Consider the following 17,685-nt stretch of genomic DNA (forward strand, 5'->3'; position numbering starts at 1 on the left):
TACAGAAGTTGAGGGGCCAGGCGGTGGTGGCACATCCCAGCACTTGGGAAGCAGAGGCAGGTGGATCTCTGTGAGTTCAAGGCCACCCTGGTCTACAAAGAGAGTTCCAAGACAGCCAGAGTTATTACAGAAAGAAACCCTGTCTCGAAAAACAAAAAACAAACAAAAAAGGTTAAGAGGGAGTCAACCCTCCCAGGTCAGAGATGTGAATCTGGGAGGAGTTACTAGAACAGGGAATGAATATGATTAAAATACGCTGTAACAAATTCAAACAGGTATGGGTGGTGCACACCTTTAATCCCAGCATGGGTAGGCAGACATCTAAGGCTATATAGAGAGACTCTGTCTCAAACTGCTGCCAAAAAAAGAAAGAAAAAATAAATTATCAAATAATTAATAAGAATATTTTTAAAATGATATTTAGAGGCTCGAGTTATAGCTAGAGTTAAAAGTACTTGACACTCTTGCAGAGAAATGGAGTTTGGTTCCCAGGAACTATGCTCAGTGGCTCATAGTTCCAAAGGATCTGATTCCTCTTCCGGCCTCCGAGGGCAACTTCATGCACATGCATTCATGTGCACATACATATACATAAGTAATAAATCTTTAATATAGAGCTTTTAGTATTTATACATTATTATTTTGCATATACCTAATCCTTGAGATAGCTATCAATGAGTGGATTAGGAGAAATCAGGACTGGTGAAATTACACTTTACAGAGCACAGACCTTTAGGATAGTGACTGGGAGGAAAGGCCCACTCCGAAGTTAGCCTGCACCAGCCACTGGATGAATGAAAATTGGAGGAAGTAATTACGTACACACTTGCAAGCCCCTTTCCTTCTCAATGTGCACATGAGGCCAGTGCCATTGTCAGACTCCAGCTCTCCAGGAAGTTTCTAGGCCTTAAGCACCAGAAGGGATGGCTGAAGCACCCAGCTTCTTAGATTGGGCAGCTCAAGTATACAAGCGGCCACCGCTGAACTAACTACCAGCCAGTATCATTAAGGCAACCTAATAAATCCCTTTTTTTTTTTTTATAATAATATGCACAATAGTCTTGATTCTGCTCCTGCAGAGAACTTCAGTAGTCTATAAAGCAGAGAAAGGGGAATGCTGGCTTTAAGCTGGCTGCTGGAACCCCACCTAAAAGAAATGGTGCTACCCACTTCAGTGTAACAGTCTTACCCCTCAGCAAATCCTCTCTGGATTTTCCGAGTATCTTGACAACGGGATAGTTTTGTTTTAATTTTTATCTGTTTGTTTTTAAAGGCTTATTTATTTTTATTTGAGTGCATGTTTATGAGTTTATGTGCATGCCTGCTATCTGTAGAGACCAGAAGAGGGCATCAGATCCCCTAGAACTGCAGTTGTGAGCCACCATGTGAGTGCTAGGAACTGAACCCGGATCCTCTGCAAGAGCGGCAAACACTCTTAACTGCTAAGCCGTCTCTCCAGCCCCTATTGCTGTTTTCTCAATGACAGTTGTTTTCGCTGTGGTGAGAAGGGAACATATTCCCCTTGCTTTGCCTAAAAGTTAACAGATGGTCAAGTAAACCTGCCCCAGGAAGTTTCCATCTGGGTTTAGGAAAGATAAAGCTAGGAAGAACTAGGGGGAGAATATATTCTGCAATTTGATTCAGACCTATTTCCAATATTCCCAGTACATGTGTGAAACCACAAATAACAAATATACACAAGTTTAATGTATTGTCCACTCTAACCAAGCACTACCCCACCCAGACTGAACTTTTACAACGAACGTCAGATATGACAGCAAAACTAGTAAAAAAAAATTTTTCCTTCTTCACAAATTTCATGGATAGTTCATTCTTACTACAGACCAAGACTTATCACCCTTTTACTTAAAGGAAACACTTCACAATCTGCCTGTGATATACTCAATTACCAATATCACTAGTTAAGTTTGGGGTCACAATGAAGGAAACACAAAGCATTTAAGATGATACAAATTGAGTTGGGTGTGGTGGTGTACACCTTTAATTTCAGAGTCAGTCTGGTCTACATAATGAGTTCCAGAACAGCCAGAGTTACATAGTGAGACCCTGTCTCAAAACAAAACAAAAAAAAAAAAACTAAATAAATAAAATGAAGATATTATAAGTTGATCAATGTTTTTTCTTTTTGTTTTTTCCAAGACAAGGTTTCTCTGTGTAGTCCCAGGTGACCCGGAACTCACTCTGTAGATCAGGCTGGCCTTGAACTCAGCAATCCACCTGCCTCCTCCTTCCTAGTGCTAGGTGTGCACTACCACCACCGCAGTAAGTTCATCAATTTATATTACCCCAGATCAGTTAGCTAAATAATAAACAGGTAGGTAGGGCTGGAGAGATGGCTCAGCTGTTAACAGCACTGCCTGCTCTTCCAGGGGTCCTGAGTTCAATTCCCGGCAACCACATGGTGGCTCAAAACCATCTATGAGATCTGGTGCCCTCTTCTGGCCTGCAGAGACACATGCAGGCAGAACACTGTATACATAATAAATAAATAAATCTTAAAAAAAAAAATAAAAATAAATAAACAGGTAGGTAATAGATATTATATAGATACACTGTCCTGAGTGGATGGTGAGATTTCATCACGCTACTTAGAACAGTGCATAACTTAAAACATATCTTTTTTTTTTTTTTTTTTTTTCCGAGACAGGGTTTCTCTGTGTACCTTTGCACCTTTCCTGGAGCTCACTTGGTAGCCCAGGCTGGCCTCGAACTCACAGAGATCCGCCTGCCTCTGCCTCCCGAGTGCTGGGATTAGAGGTGTGTGCCACCACGCCCGGCTAATTTTTTTTTTTAAAGATTTATTATGTATACAGCATATATGACTGCAGGCCAGAAGAGGGCACCAGATCTCATTACAGATGGTTGTGAGCCACCATGTGGTTGCTGGGAATTGAACTCAGGACCTCTGGAAGAGCAGTCAGTGCTCTTAACCTCTGAGCCATCTCTCCAGCCCCAAAACATATCAATTTTTATTTCTGGAACTTTCCATTTAATATTTTGAGACTTCATGTAAATTAAATCTAAGGAAAACTGCAAATGAAGAGACAACAACATAGGCAAAAGATGAATACAAATAATTTATAAATGGTTAATAAATATTACACTACATACCCAGCAGTAGTAAAAGATACACACATTTTCAAAACTAATTTTTTTTTTTTTTCCCCAGACAGGGTTTCTCTGTGTAGTTTTGGTGCCTGTCCTGGAACTCACTCTGTATCCCAGGCTGACCGCGAACTCACAGAAATCCGCCTGGCTCTGCCTCCCAAGTGCTGGGATGAAAGGCATGTGCCACCGCCACCAGGCAATTTCAAAACTAAGTTTTTAAAAAGAAGAGTTCAAAGTGGTAAAGATTTTACACTGATGCCACACAAGGCTAATCAAAGGCTCTCAAAATAACCAATCTCATACACTGTTGTTAAAAATAAACTTCATGGGCTGGAGAAATGGCTTAGAGGTTAAGAGCACCGACTGCTCTTCCAGAGGTCCTGAGTTCAATTCCCAGCACCCACATGGTGGCTCACAACCATCTGTAATAAGGTCTGGTGCCCTCTTCTGGTCATACATGCTGTATACATAATAAATAAATAAATCTTTAAAAAAAAAAAAATTTTCATTTACTGCCAGTAAAAATATAAGTCAGTGTAACTCTTAAGTTTATTATGCAGAAATAGTTAAGATACTTATTCTCTATAAAAGGAAAAGAAAAGTAAAATTAAAAAATGAAAGGCACAGTGGACACAGAGGAGGCAGAGGCAGACCCATCTCTGTGATTTTGAGGCCAGCATGGTCTATATAATATGTCCAGGCCACATGGTAAGGCCTTGTCTCAAAAAAAAAAAAGAAAAAAAGGGGGGGGGGGACGGGACACAAACTGTAAACCAGTTTATAGTTACAGTACAGAATCTTCAACAACTTACTGTTTCAAAGCTGCCTTTGTGCATCAAGTCGATTGGGGGCCGGAACAGATCTGCAAGGGTTGTTAGTTTCTTATCTATTGCTCCTCCATTTCTTAATTCCTGTTCTTGCCTAACTACAATACAGAAGAATAGAAACGCTTTAATTAGCCATAAAATAGAACTGTTAAATTACATAATAAACAAAAGGCCTTATATTGACTGAAAGAGTTATTGAATAGTGTGATTGGTCTCAAACACAAAAAGTTAATGACTGAAAAAAATACAAAGAATCGAGAAAAAAAAAATTTAGGATTTGGTGGTGGTTACTAGCCAGAGGATAAAAGTAGAAAATTAAATTAGTTACAGTCATGTATAGAATATTCAAGGCCCTGTCTGTCCCCACAAAACAAACACACACACACATACACCCACCAAAATAAATTCCTTCACATATTCATAAGCAACCCAGAAGACAGCTTTCAGAACCATTTCTCCAGTTCTAACAGTGACCCTAACCAATCTATTGTAGCTAGTTCCCATTTTGAATGACTCGAAGTAGAGGATATGGACACTGCTGTCCCCATCTACTAGAAGAGCACAGATTCCTTTGAAAACTCAAGCCTTCTCTTTCAACTTTTTCCAAAGTTACAGGACCTATCTGTGCCCTGAAGGGGCATGGATAAATAAGTTACAAAACTAGACACAAACCAAAGCATTTCCTATGTATTATCTAAAAGTAACTGTCCTGTGCCAGCTAGATGGCTCATTAAGTCAGGGTACTTGTATATGGAAGGACAGAATCAATTCCAATAAGCTGTCCTCTTGATAGAGGACACTTGAACATCATGGCTTATACACCACCCCCCAAAATAAACAAAAAATGTCCTTTCTTTAGAAATCTTTAAAAGTGTGAGGCCAAGGTACTTCTGAGCTGCACCACAGAAAGGTATGAACTGTGCTGACTAGTATGTCAATTTGACAAGCTAGAGTCATCAAAGAGGAAGGAGACTCAATTAAGAAAATGACTCCATAACCACTAGGCTGGCTACAGGCAGGCCTGTAGGGCAGTGGTCCTCAACCTTCCTAATGCTGTGACCCTTTAATACAGTTCCTCATGTTGTGATAACCCCCAAACTATACAATTATTTCACTGCTTCTTCATAACCATGATTTACTATTGTTATGAATTGTAATGCAAATATCTGATTAGCAGGAGATCTGATATGTGACCCCAGGGAAAGTGTCACCTGACCACCCCTGCAAAACAGTTGTGTCCCTCATCTTGAGAAACACTGCTGTAGGGCGTTTTCTTAATTCGTGATTGATGGGGGAAGGCCTAGCTCACGGTGGGTGGTGCCACCCCTGGGCTGGTGGTCCTGGGTGCTATAAGAAAGCAGGCTGAACAAGCCACGAGGAGCAAGCCAGTGAGCAGCACCACAACGTGGCCTCTGCATCAGCTCCTGCCTCCAGGTTCCTGCCCTGTTTGAGTTCCTGTCCTGACTTCCTTCAGTCATGAGCAAAATAAACCCTTTCCTCCCCGAGTTGCTTTTGGTCATGGTGTTTCGTCACAGTGATAGTAACGAAATGAGGACAGTGTGTGGATACATGTATGTCATGGTACACATGTGGAGTCCAAGTACAACTTGCAGGAGTCAGTTTCTCTCTTCTCATCGCGTGGGTCTGAGGGATCAAACTCAGGCTTCACAGCCAGTATCTTTACCCAAATCTTAATGTCTCTATAATTTCACCTTTTAAACACGGTGAACCCTCACAGTAATCAGAACTAATACTAATCATCTTTTTCATTTTAAGAGAAAGGAAGTGGAAGAGGAAGTCGTCAGACTGGTTCACAAATACCTACTAGTTTCAGTTTGAAAATCTCGGAAACCATCAAATATTGAACGTGCAGGCCTTCGTCTTTTAGGGGCTGTAGAAGAAAAACAGAATTGGTTAAAAAATTAAAACATTAATTCTGAAAATTCTCAAGATATTCCTCATATAAGCATTTCTTTTTTTATTTTGTTTTCTTTTATGTATATGTATATTTTCCCTACAATGTAAGTTTGTGCACCATGTGACCAGAGGAGTGTCAGATGCCTTGAAATTGGAGTTAAAGACAGTTATGAGCCACAACATGGGTGCTGGGAATTGAACCCATGTCCTTTCCAAAAGCAGTCAGTGCTCTTAACAGCCATCTCTCCAGCCCCATATGTATTTTAAAACATTCATATTCTTAACAGTGCCTTCTCTCAGGAAAAAAAAAAAAAAAAAGTAAAGAAAAAAGAGCTGGAGAGATGGCTCAGAGGTTAAGAGCACTGACTGCTCTTCCAGAGGACCTGAGTTCAATTCCCAGCACCCACATGGCAGGTCATAATTGTTTGTGACTCCGGTTCCAGGTGATCTGATACCCTCAACACAGGCATACATGAAGGCAAAAACATCAATGCACATAAAATAAAAATAAATTACTAAATTCCAGGACAGCCAGAGCTACACAGAGAAATCCTGTCTCGAAAAACAAAACCAAAAAAAAAAAAAAAAAAAATCACTTAAAAAAAAAAAAAAGAAGCCTGGCGGTAGTGGCGCACGCCTTTAATCCCAGCACTCAGGAGGCAGAGCCAGGTGGTTCTGTGAGTTCAAGGCCAGCCTGGTCTACAGAGTGAGTTCCAGGACAGACTCCAACGCTACAGATAAACACTGTCTAAAAAAGAAAAGAAAAAAGAAAGAAAAAGGGAAAAATATTTTTGCACTTTTTTTTTTAAAGATTTATTTATTTATTATGTATACAGCATATGTGACTGCAGGCCAGAAGAGGGCACCAGGTCTCATTACAGATGGTTGTGAACCACCATGTGGTTGCTGGGAACTGAACTCAGGACCTCTGGAAGAGCAGTCAGTGCTCTTAACCTCTGAGCCATCTCTCCAGCCCATATTTTTGCTCTTTTAAGTCAAGGCCTGGGGTGGTAGCAGCACCCATGTAATTCCAGCACCTGGGGCATGAGGATCACTGCAAGTTCTTGGCCAGCCTGAGCTACAAAGCAAGACTCCTCATCTCAAAAAACAAAATAGCTCAGTCGGTAAAGTCCATGTTCTGCTCTCAAAATAAACAAACAAAAAAGTCAAGTCTTTCAAGTTATGACCCAATCATCTTATTATACAAATAAGAAAATCAGAACTAGGTAAGAGAGACCAGATGAAGATTTATAGGGTTTCTCTGTGTAGCCCTGGCTGTCCTGGAACTTGCTCTGTAGACCAGGCTGGCCTTGAACTCAGAGATCCACCTGCTTATGAGTGCTGGGATTAACGGTGTGAGCCACCACTGCCCGGCTGTAAATTCTTTTCTTTGTAGAGAGGGCCTCATGTTGTCACGTACCTTTTATCTCAGTATTTGTGAGGCAGAAGTGGACACATCTCTGTGAGTTCAAGATCAATGAGTTCAAGATCAGACTGATCCACATAGTGAGTTCCACATAGTGAGTTCTAGGACAGCCAGAGCTATATGGTGAGACCATGTCTTGGGAGGGAAAAAAATGCTAGGCAAGTGCTCTTATCTACCTACAGTCCCAGCCCCTACATAAGTTCTACGCCCTAAGATTTAAAAATTCTATCTTAATGGATGCACACATAGAGTCATAAACACTAAACATACACTGTAAATTTCTGAAGTGTTCCCATGATTACACAGGACAAAGTTCTTCTGCTACCCTTGTAAAGAGCCTATATTCAATTTTTAAGTATTTTACATAAGATTTAGAATGCATTAATTGAAATGTCACCTTCTCTTAGAAAAATGTTCTCAAACTTCAAATTACTCATGCACAGCATAGAAAATGGAATTTTGTTGATGTTGTTTTGCTTTTTGAGACAGGGTCTCTCTCTGTCCTAGAACTCACTATGTAGACGAGGCTGACCACCAGATCAACCTGTCTTAGAGCTGGGATTTAAAGACATGTATCACCATGGCCAACTGAAAATGGAGATTTTAAATAATTCTTTCAGTGTAACGGTTTTAACTGACTTATATATGGTGAGCCTGTCCAGCATATAACCAAAACAATGTCCCACATTAATGATTAGAAGATAAGATAGAGAGTCCAAAAGTCTCTTACCCCACATCAAAGCAACTTTTATAAACTATGCTATCACTAAGTCAGCCGGTAGTGGTGGCATACACCTTTAATTCCAGTACTCAGGAGGCAAAGGCAGGCGGATCTCTATGAGCCTGATCTACAGAGCAGGTCCCAGGACAGCCAGGGCTACACAGAGAAAGCCTGTCTCAAAAAAAAACAAAAAAGAAAGAAAGAAAAGGAAAAAAAGAAAGTACTAAGTTCAAAGGAAAACAAAACTACAAAACAGACAGCTCAGCAGTTGAAAGCAAGTGCTGCTTTGTTCAGTTCCAGCACCACATGGGTCAGCTCACAGCCAGCTCTAACTCCAGCTCCATGGGACCCACTCTCCTTTTCTGCATGAGCGCGCGCACACACACACACACACACACACACACACACACACACCATAAATTAAGTCTTTTTAAAGATTTATTTATCATGTATACAGTGTTCTGTCTACATGTATCCCTGCAGGCCAGAAGAGGGCACCAGATCTCATTACAGATGGTTGTGAGCCACCATGTGGTTGCTGGGAATTGAACTCAGGACCTCTGGAAGAACCACCTCTGAGCCATCTAAACCAAAACTTAAAAACTCATGGCTCATAGTAAAACTCAGTTCGTAGAGCTTGCCCAGCATGCAAGAAGCCCTGGCTTCCATCCCCAGTACCTCATAGTCCTGGTGTGGTTAACACATGCCTATAATCAGCAGAAACTTAAAGTCATCTTTGACTACATGAGTTTAAAGCCAACCTGAGCTGGCTATACAAGGCCATGTCTCAAAAAATAAGAACCCAAAATGAACTTCACTGTTTTTTTTTTTTTTTGTTGTTGTTTTGTTTTAAGGATTTTTTTAAAAATTTTTTTATAATTTAATTTAATTTTACATACCAGCCACAGATTCCCTTGTTCTCCCCCCCCCCCCCCACCATCTCCCCAGGCCACCCCCCATTCCCATCTCCTCCATAGCAAAGATTCCCCTGGGGACTGAGTTCAACCTGGTAGATTCAGTCCAGGCAGGTCCAGTCCCCTCCTCCCAGGCTGAGCCAAGTGTCCCTGTATAAGCCCCAGGTTTCAAACAGCCAGCTCATGCACTGAGGACAGGTCCCGGTCCCACTTCCTGGATGCTTCCCAAAGAGTTCAAGCCAATCAACTGTCTCACTTATCCAGAGGGCCTGATCCAGTTGGGGGCCCCTCAGCTATTGGTTCATAGTTCATATGTTTCCATTCGTTTGGCTATTTGTCCCTGTGCTTTTTCCAACCTTGGTCTCAACAATTCTCGCTCATACAAATCCTCCTCTTTCTCGCTAATTGGACTCCTGGAGCTCCTGGCTGTGGATCTCTGCGTCTGGTTCCCTCAGTCATTGGATGAGGTTTCTAGCACAACAATTAGGGTGTTTGGCAATCCTATCACCAGAGTAGGTCAGTTCGGGCTTTCTCTCGACCACTGCCAGTAGTCTATTGTGGGGGTATCTTTGTGGATTTCTGTGGACCTCTCTAGCACTTTGCTTTTTCCTATTCTCACAATGAAGAATTGTGAAAATTCAAGAGAAAAACAATGACATCATGAGGTTTGCAGGCAAATGGATGGATCTAGAAAAAAATCATCCTGAGTGAGGTAACACACACACACACACACACACACACACACACACACACACACACACAGAGAGAGAGCTAAAAATTAAAAAAAAGAAATGAGTCTTGAGCTCAGCCGTGAGTGCACACCTTTAATCCCAGCACTCAGGAGGCAGAGACAGACGTATCTCTGAGTTCAAGGCCAGTCTGGTCTAGTGAGTGAGTTCAGGACAGCCAGGGCTACACAGAAAAACCTTGTCCCAAAAAACAAACAAACAAGTAAATAAGTAAATAATCTTTTGAAAATGGTTTGTGCAGGTTAAAATCTAATCAGCTCTTTATATTCCGTCTCAATAAAATTCATTGTTCTGAGTTGAAGGCAGCATCACAGACTTTGGCTCTTTTACTTGCTTTGTATTGAGGATATAGCATTTCTATCCAAAGGCTTTGAAGGAAACTCTTCTTCCTATGATTTGGGTGTCATCCCAAAGGCCTTTGTGGTAATGGTTGGTTCCCGCCATAGCACTATGAGGAGGTAGTGAGCCCTTGAGAAGTGGGACCTAACAGAGAAGCTTTGGTCACTTTGGGTTATGCCCTTGAAGAGGGCATGAGACCCTGGTCTCTTTTATTAGCCTTTGTTTCTTGGCTGCCAAGAACTGGGCAACTTCTACCACACGCATTCACTATGATATACACTGCCTTGCCACAAGCAAAGGGACTAACTGAAACCTCCAATAGTGAACTAAAACAGTGTCCTCTTTTCAAGATAACTAACTCAAATATCTTATTACTATAACATGAAGCTGTCTAACCCATCCCCATCTCTCAGTATCCACAACCTGTAGGTGAATATCCAAGGTAGGATGACATCTTAGCACTTGCTGTACAGACCTGAAGAGTTAAGTCTGGATCCCCAGAATCTAGGTTAAATTCCCAGTGGGCTCGGCAACCATGGTGGTTTAAAAGAAAATGGCCCCCAAAGGGAATGGCACTATCAGGAGGCATGGCCTTGTTAGATAGCTGTGGTCTTGTTGGAGGAAGTGTGTCACTGTGGAGGCAGGCTTTGAGGTCCTTATATGCTCAAGCCACACTCAGTGAGACAAACCACTTCCTGCTGCCTGAATAAGATGTACAACTCTCAGCTACCTCTCCAGCACCATGTCTGCCTGCACACCACCATGACCTACCATAATGATAATGGACTGAACCTCTGAACTGTAAGTCACCCAATTAAATGTTTTCCTTTGTAAGAGTTGACATGACGTGGTCATGGTGTGTCTTCACAGCAACAGAAACTCTAACTAAGACAGCAACCCACCTGTAATCCCAGCCTTGGAAGGTGTTGTATAAATTTCCTCAGATTAAAACATTCCATCCTGCAGGAAGCTCCTTAAGCAGGAAGGTAAACATCTCAAAACAGCTTCAGGAAGTCCCTGAAACTGACCAGATTCATTAGGCCACTCCCTGAAAGAGTTAGCAATAAAAGCTAAGCTACAAAGAAGACTCTCAGATCAGACTCACTGTCTGGAAGAAAATTAGCTGAGCTGCCTGGAAAAGGTTTAGACCTACTGAGGTACTTGGAAAGGACACTGCCCAACCTGTTGAGCTGCCTGTAGGCTGTGCATTGTGCTCCAGATTCCCAGCTTTGTGAGCTGTCACTCATGCTGGGTGGGCTTTGGTGATAGAGCTATCTTTTAGATCCCTCACCCATATTCCTATAAGTAACCCAATAAACTCATCAGTTCACCAACTTGGACTTTGATGGTATCCATACTTTGGTCTGTAATGAGTTCCCCATCTGATGTGAGTTACGTATGTGTTGCGCCTCTCAGGAAGTTTTGTCACACAATACAATGCAAAAATGGGATCCCCAGAGCAAGCTGGCAACCCATGACAGAGAGTTCTGGGTTTGATTCAGAAACCTTCCCCAGTGAATAAGGCAGACGAACAATCGAGGATGATCCGAAGCTCTGGCCTTTACATGCATGCACATGCACACATGGGCACATTTTTCAATGTACTTTATAATTTACACTATCTCTACATTACTTACTATATGTAATATATAATGTAATTATATATAATGTATATAATGTAATATAAATGCTTTCGAAATGACTGTTCTGTTGTTTAGGGAGTGCTGACAAGAAAAAAGTCTATGTTCAATACAGATGGAATTTTTGCACTGCTAGGGTAAAACCTAGTGCCTCACACATGCTAGGCAAGTGCTCTACTTAGGAAGGAAGTATTGACACCAAATGGGTTACTTTTTAATCCTTTAAAAAAAAAAACAAAAACGAGTGCCCCTTCTTGCCTGGTATAGTAGCACACATCTTTAATCTCAGAATTCAGGAGACAAAAGCAAGCAGATCTATGTAAGTTTAAGAGTATAACAAGCCCCAGACTAGCCAAGGACACACAGGGAAACCCTGTCTCAAATAAGTAAATAAATAAAAATTTAAAAAATTATTTCTCTTTCCCTATTCTAGTTTTTCCACGAAACTTAAAAATAGGTCTTTTATCCTCCTGTTTCAAACCAGTTCTCTGTACTAGTGTTCTCAATATACATTTCACCATCTGTTTGTCCTACCACAGTAAGATTCACCTATTTTTTAAGTAATACCTACAAATACTTGCCTCATAAAAGGAAGTAGGTACTTATTAAACTATTACTATTACTGTTCTTTAAAACTGATTAAATACCCCATAATTTAGCATATTTCAAATTCACCCAGACTGCTAATTTTTTTTTGGGGGGGGGCATGGAATAAGAACTATTTTTCTCTTCTGTCCAAAACAAGAACAGCACTTGGAGAAATTAAAATGAGAGAAGGCAAAGCACACAAAACAATAAAGAGCTTTAAGTCAAGTGTATACTGAGCTATCCGTCCTATGTATATCCAGAAGACAACACGGCATAAAATTAAGAGTTCTTTTTAGTATACTGCCATTGGTTTCCAAAAGATGCAGCGATTCCAAAGGGAGTATGTGTGTGTGGTGGGGTAGCCATGGCAGCACACATCTTGAATCCTAGAATTGAGGATGGAGAGTAGGCAGTCTCTGAGTTCCAGGCCAGCTAAGGTTATAGTGGCACCCTCCCTTACAAAAAAAGACAGCCATTGTTTTTGGTAAGCTTCCTCCTCCTCGTTATTATTCCCTGTTAAGGAACGCAGCTTACCTGGGGGAGAATATAGACATGTAAGAAAAGAACTGATTCTATAAATGAGGAGACCATCTTTGAGTAAGCCCTCAGATCTCCAGTTCATTTTATTAAAATCCTGGACAATGACAAAGTCAAATGAAGTTAACTTACCACCAAACAAAGGTTCTGGCTCCACCAAAATTTCTTGCTTTTGAGGAATTGGGGCACGAACTTCTTCTCTGTTAGAAAAAAAGTAGGAAAATATCAAAATGAAAACTGTTTGTGATACCTATTTTCCTTCTAAATTGTGAATGTATTCAAATTTACAAGTGAAACACATGATATTTTAGAAACTACAGTAATCAGAATAAAGACGGTGTAAATGATTTCACAGAGATTAACTAGAATAAAATATCTAGCACAGAAAGCAAACACAGTTTACAAAGAAAGAACAGACAGAAAAGAAAAGAAGATCTCTTTCCATCTCAGGTCCCTTACACATTAATTTTTAATTATGGGGGATAAGGGAGAGATATGTAGAGCTGAAACTTCATATTCCCTGAAGCTGCAATTACAGGCGGCTGTGAGCTGCCCAACAGCTGGAAACAAACTTAAGTCCTCTCCAAGAGCAGTATGTGCTCATAACCACTGAGCCATCTGTGCATCTCAACCTAACTTCAACCTCTCTCTCTCCTCTCTCCTCTCTGTCTGCTACTCACACCACTGAGGCTAAAATTCCCTCACAATCCCTAAACCACTCCACTGAGAATTCTTTTTTTTTTTTCTTTTAAGATTTTATTTTTAGTTTAATTATGTATGTGGGAGTATGTGTATGTGACTGTAGGCCCTCGGAGGCCATAGGTGACAGATCCCTCTGGAGCTAGAGTTACAGGCTGTGTGGAGCATCTCTCCATCTCTCCAGCATCCAGCCTCCCTGAATTCTTAAAGATAAGGAATTTATTGGGCTGGAGAGATGGCTCAGAGGTTAAGAGCCCTGGCTGCTCTTCCAGAGGTCCTGAGTTCAATTCCCAGCACCCACATGGTGGCTCACAATCATCTGTAATGAGATCTGGTGCCCTCTTCTGTGTACATAATAAATAAATAAATCTTAAAAAAAAAAAAAAAAGATAAGGAATTTATAAAAAAAAAAAAGATTGGAAAAATATAGGCTTACTAGAATCAATATAATTACTGCTCTATCACATAGTAATTAAAAGACAAAGATATATTAAAGTAAGCTTTAACAATAGGTAATAAATTTTATGCTATCATAGGTATAATCTTAAAAGTATTTACTCAACAGATCCTACTATACATAAAAGGAATATTCTATATAAAAATATAATAATGTATAAAAATATATAATAAAATATAAACTCTTCTTGAGATTTTTTTCTTTCTGGGTTTTTTGTTTGTTTGTTTGTTTGTTTTTTTGGGAGATAGGGTTTCACTATATAACAGCCTTGGCTGTCCTGGAACTAACTCTGTAGAGTAGGCTGGCCTTGAACTTAGAGATCTGCCTGCCTCTGCCTCCTGAATGCTGGGATTAAAGGCATGTGCAACCACCACCACCCACTGAAATTTTATTTTCTATGTGTATGAATGTTTGCCTCAATATATGTCTTTATACTATGTGCATGCATGTCCTCAGATGCCCTGGGACTGGAGTTCAAACCATTGGGAGCTGTCATGTGGGTGCTAGGAACTTAGTTCTCTAGAAAAACAGCCAGTGCTCCTACCATTGCACTATCTCTGCAGCCCTAGTGATTACACATCCTTTAAAAGATTATTCTGGTGGTAGGGAGAGGGCTCAGTGGAGAAAGATGCCTGCCCTCATGTCTAATGACCTGAATTTGATTCCCATGCACAAGGTAGAGGGAGAAAATGGACTTTGGGATCCTATATTTGATCCCCAGCACTGGAAATAAATTAAAAATAAAAACAAAAAAACATTCTTTTCAAAGTTTACTTTCATACACTCAATATAATTACTCACTAATAACTCAGTAAAAATATTTATTTTTATAAGCTTTATTTTTTCTAGAAAACCTAAATCATTTTTGATAAATGATTTATACCAGGGCTGATAATTCAGTGGTTAAGAGAGTTAGCTGTTCTTCCAGAGGACCCCAGGTTTGATTTCCAGCACTGATATGGTGGCTCATAACAATCTGTAACACCAATCTTAAAAATACAAACAAATGGGATCTGGGCATGGTGTCGAACACCTTTAGTCTCAGTACTTGGAGGCACAGACAAGTGAATCTCTGCAAGTTCAAGGCCAGCTTGGTCTACATAGTGAGTTTCAGAACAGTAAAGGATACGCAGAGACCCTGTCTCAAAAAAATAAAAAATTAAAAAATAAGTGCCATTTTACCTTTAAAATCAGTTTATTTAAAGTTATAACCAAATATTAAAAGTGCTTAATATTTTTTGGCTTAATTGTCATAGAAAATAGCAGTAACTTTTAAGACTTCTAAGATGACCCATCGGGTAAAGGCACTTGCTACCAAGGCCTGACCACCTTACTGGATCCCTAAAACCAACACTCGGAAGAGAGAACTGACAGCCTCAAGTTGTCCTCTGACCATCCCAGAAGTGATATGGCCACCCAAACACATGGGGGGGGGGATTATAAACATATAAAGACCAGTTTAAATTAAATTAGGCCTAATGATTTCTATCATGTGTTCTCATGTCCTGCAAAACCCCTTGCCCACCACACATTTTTTCTGAGCCCATTTCTGAGCCAGGGTCTAACTAGGCTGGCTTCAAACTTCAATCCTCGTAACTGAGCTGGGGATGCACTGTGCGTGTTGATGTATGCCTTTAATCCCAGCACTAAGGAGGCAAAGCCAGATGAGTTTGAGGCCAGCCTGATCTACATAAGATGCTGACTCTCCAAAAAAAAAAAAAAAAAAAAAAAAAATACAGCAAAGGATGTTGGGATTACAAACGTGTCATCAAATCTAACGGGGCCCTATTTTTTCATTATCTAACAGTTGGAATTTTGATATCTAACGCTTGGAATTCCAAGACATACTTTATATTTAAAAAAAAAAAAACTACGAATATTCATCTGCCAATGAACACTAACATTCTATAATTAAAGAGCCACCAGTTAGATAAATCTATAATAAGACAAATGATTGAAGAATAATTCAAGACTATGTTAAGTATTCTTTCCTACTTTTTGTTTACAAGTCTTACTACATAACCCAGGCTGGCCTCAAGCTCAAGATTCTCCTGTCTCAACCTTCCAAGTGCTGGGATTAACCACTGGTGTTTCAGTGGTAGAAGTCTCACCTGCCATGTGCTGGGGTTATAGAAATGTGCCACCACACCCAGCTGCTCTTCCCTACTGGACATAGGTCACTGCTCATATGCAGATTTCAATAACCTGAAGGAACAGACAATGTATCTGTAGAAGGAAGTTTAGTAAATACTTCAATCAAAAAGAAACAAGCCAGTTGGTTTTGGTGACCCATGCCTATAGTGCTAATTACTTCAAAGGCTGAAGCAGGCAGTCACTTGAGCCCAAGCCAGGGGCAACAAAGAAAGACTCCATTTCAGGGAAAGTAAGCAGGGCAAGGTAAAGAGGGGTCCCTTAAGTACCTTTAAAAGAGTTGGCCAAAAAAAAAAAAAAAAAAAAAAAATTGTTACAGTAGGGTATCATGTAACCCAAGCTGGCCTTGAACTTGTTATGTAGCCAAAGCTGCCCTAGACTTTTGATATTCCTGTCCCCACCTCCCAAGTGTTAGGATCACAGATGTATCTTTTATCCAAATAAATTTTTCCTTAATTGGTCTATAGTGCACTTCATAGGGTATGTGTAAAACTGCCTCAATCTAAGACAATTTACTCACTTAAGTGCAATAAATAAATTAATAGTTAAATAAATTAATAGTCTTGGGGATGGAGAGATGGCTCAGTGGTTAAGGGGGCTTACTGCTCACTCAATCATGAGTTAAGGTCCCATCATTCACAAAAATTTGTAACTCTAGATCCAAGGGATCCAACACTCCCTCCTGGCCTCCATGGCCACTCTCACACACACACACACACAGGTATGAGCACAAACATACACAATCTTTAAAAAAAAATTTTTAATGTCCCTATAAGGTAAGACTTAATTACTGTACATCTGAAGATACTTGACAATGTTAACTACAATGAGTGGAAAGACAAAGGAGAGGGTGAACTGTAAGGGAAATTCTAGTTAAGGAATTAGGAGCTACTATTAAATGTTCATCTGTTAGCATATAAACAATCTAACCAAATCATGATGTAACGAAGTAGGAAAAGATACTCATTTATGAGAAATATTTGCTACTTAAAAGGCTCAGTAAAAAGAATCTCTGGGGCTTAGGTGTTTGAGACTAGCTTAGACAAAGCAATGAAATCCGATCTCAAAGGGTAAAAATAAATGCTATAGTGCTAGGATTTAACTCAATGGCAGAGTACTTGCCTGGCAATGGTGAGGCCCTGGGTTTCACTCATATCTCTCTCTCTCTCTCTCTCTCTCTCTCTCTCTCTCTCTCTCTCTCTCTCTCTCTCTCACACACACACACACACACACACACACACACACACACACACACACACACACACACTCAATGCTGTCAGGGTCATTAAACAAAAACAAAAGCCAAACTGGTGGCACATCCCTTTAATCCCAGCACCCAGAGGCAGAGGCAGACAGATCTCTGAGTTTGAGGCCGTCCTGATCTACATAGCGAGTTCCAAGACAGCCAGAAATATACAGTAAGACCCTGTCTCAAAACAAAAACTAGTATTTCAGGTATAATCAAAAATAAATAAGTAAACAAATAAATATAAACATTTACATGTGCTCCCCCATATCAACCGCAAATATCTACTATTAAAGTTTTTATCAACTAAATCACTTTTCAATATTATTTATTTATTTATCTATC

General features: G+C 40.2%; 1 protein-coding gene across 3 annotated transcripts in view; it reads right to left on the minus strand.

Annotated features, from left to right (window-relative positions):
• The window catches only part of Ubxn7 (UBX domain protein 7), a 61,481-nt gene that overhangs the window by 17,187 nt on the left and 26,609 nt on the right, over positions 1-17,685 (minus strand). For all 3 annotated transcript variants that reach the window (XM_028894097.2, XM_037209793.1, XM_037209794.1), the window contains exons 3-5: positions 12,920-12,987; positions 5,782-5,847; positions 3,942-4,054 (exon numbers count right to left, since the gene is read on the minus strand). In XM_028894097.2, the coding sequence (XP_028749930.1) occupies positions 3,942-4,054; positions 5,782-5,847; positions 12,920-12,987 (247 nt within the window). The remainder of the gene's footprint in view (positions 1-3,941; positions 4,055-5,781; positions 5,848-12,919; positions 12,988-17,685) is intronic.

This window comes from Peromyscus leucopus, chromosome 12 (assembly GCF_004664715.2).
Source record: "Peromyscus leucopus breed LL Stock chromosome 12, UCI_PerLeu_2.1, whole genome shotgun sequence".
NCBI lineage: Eukaryota > Metazoa > Chordata > Mammalia > Rodentia > Cricetidae > Peromyscus > Peromyscus leucopus.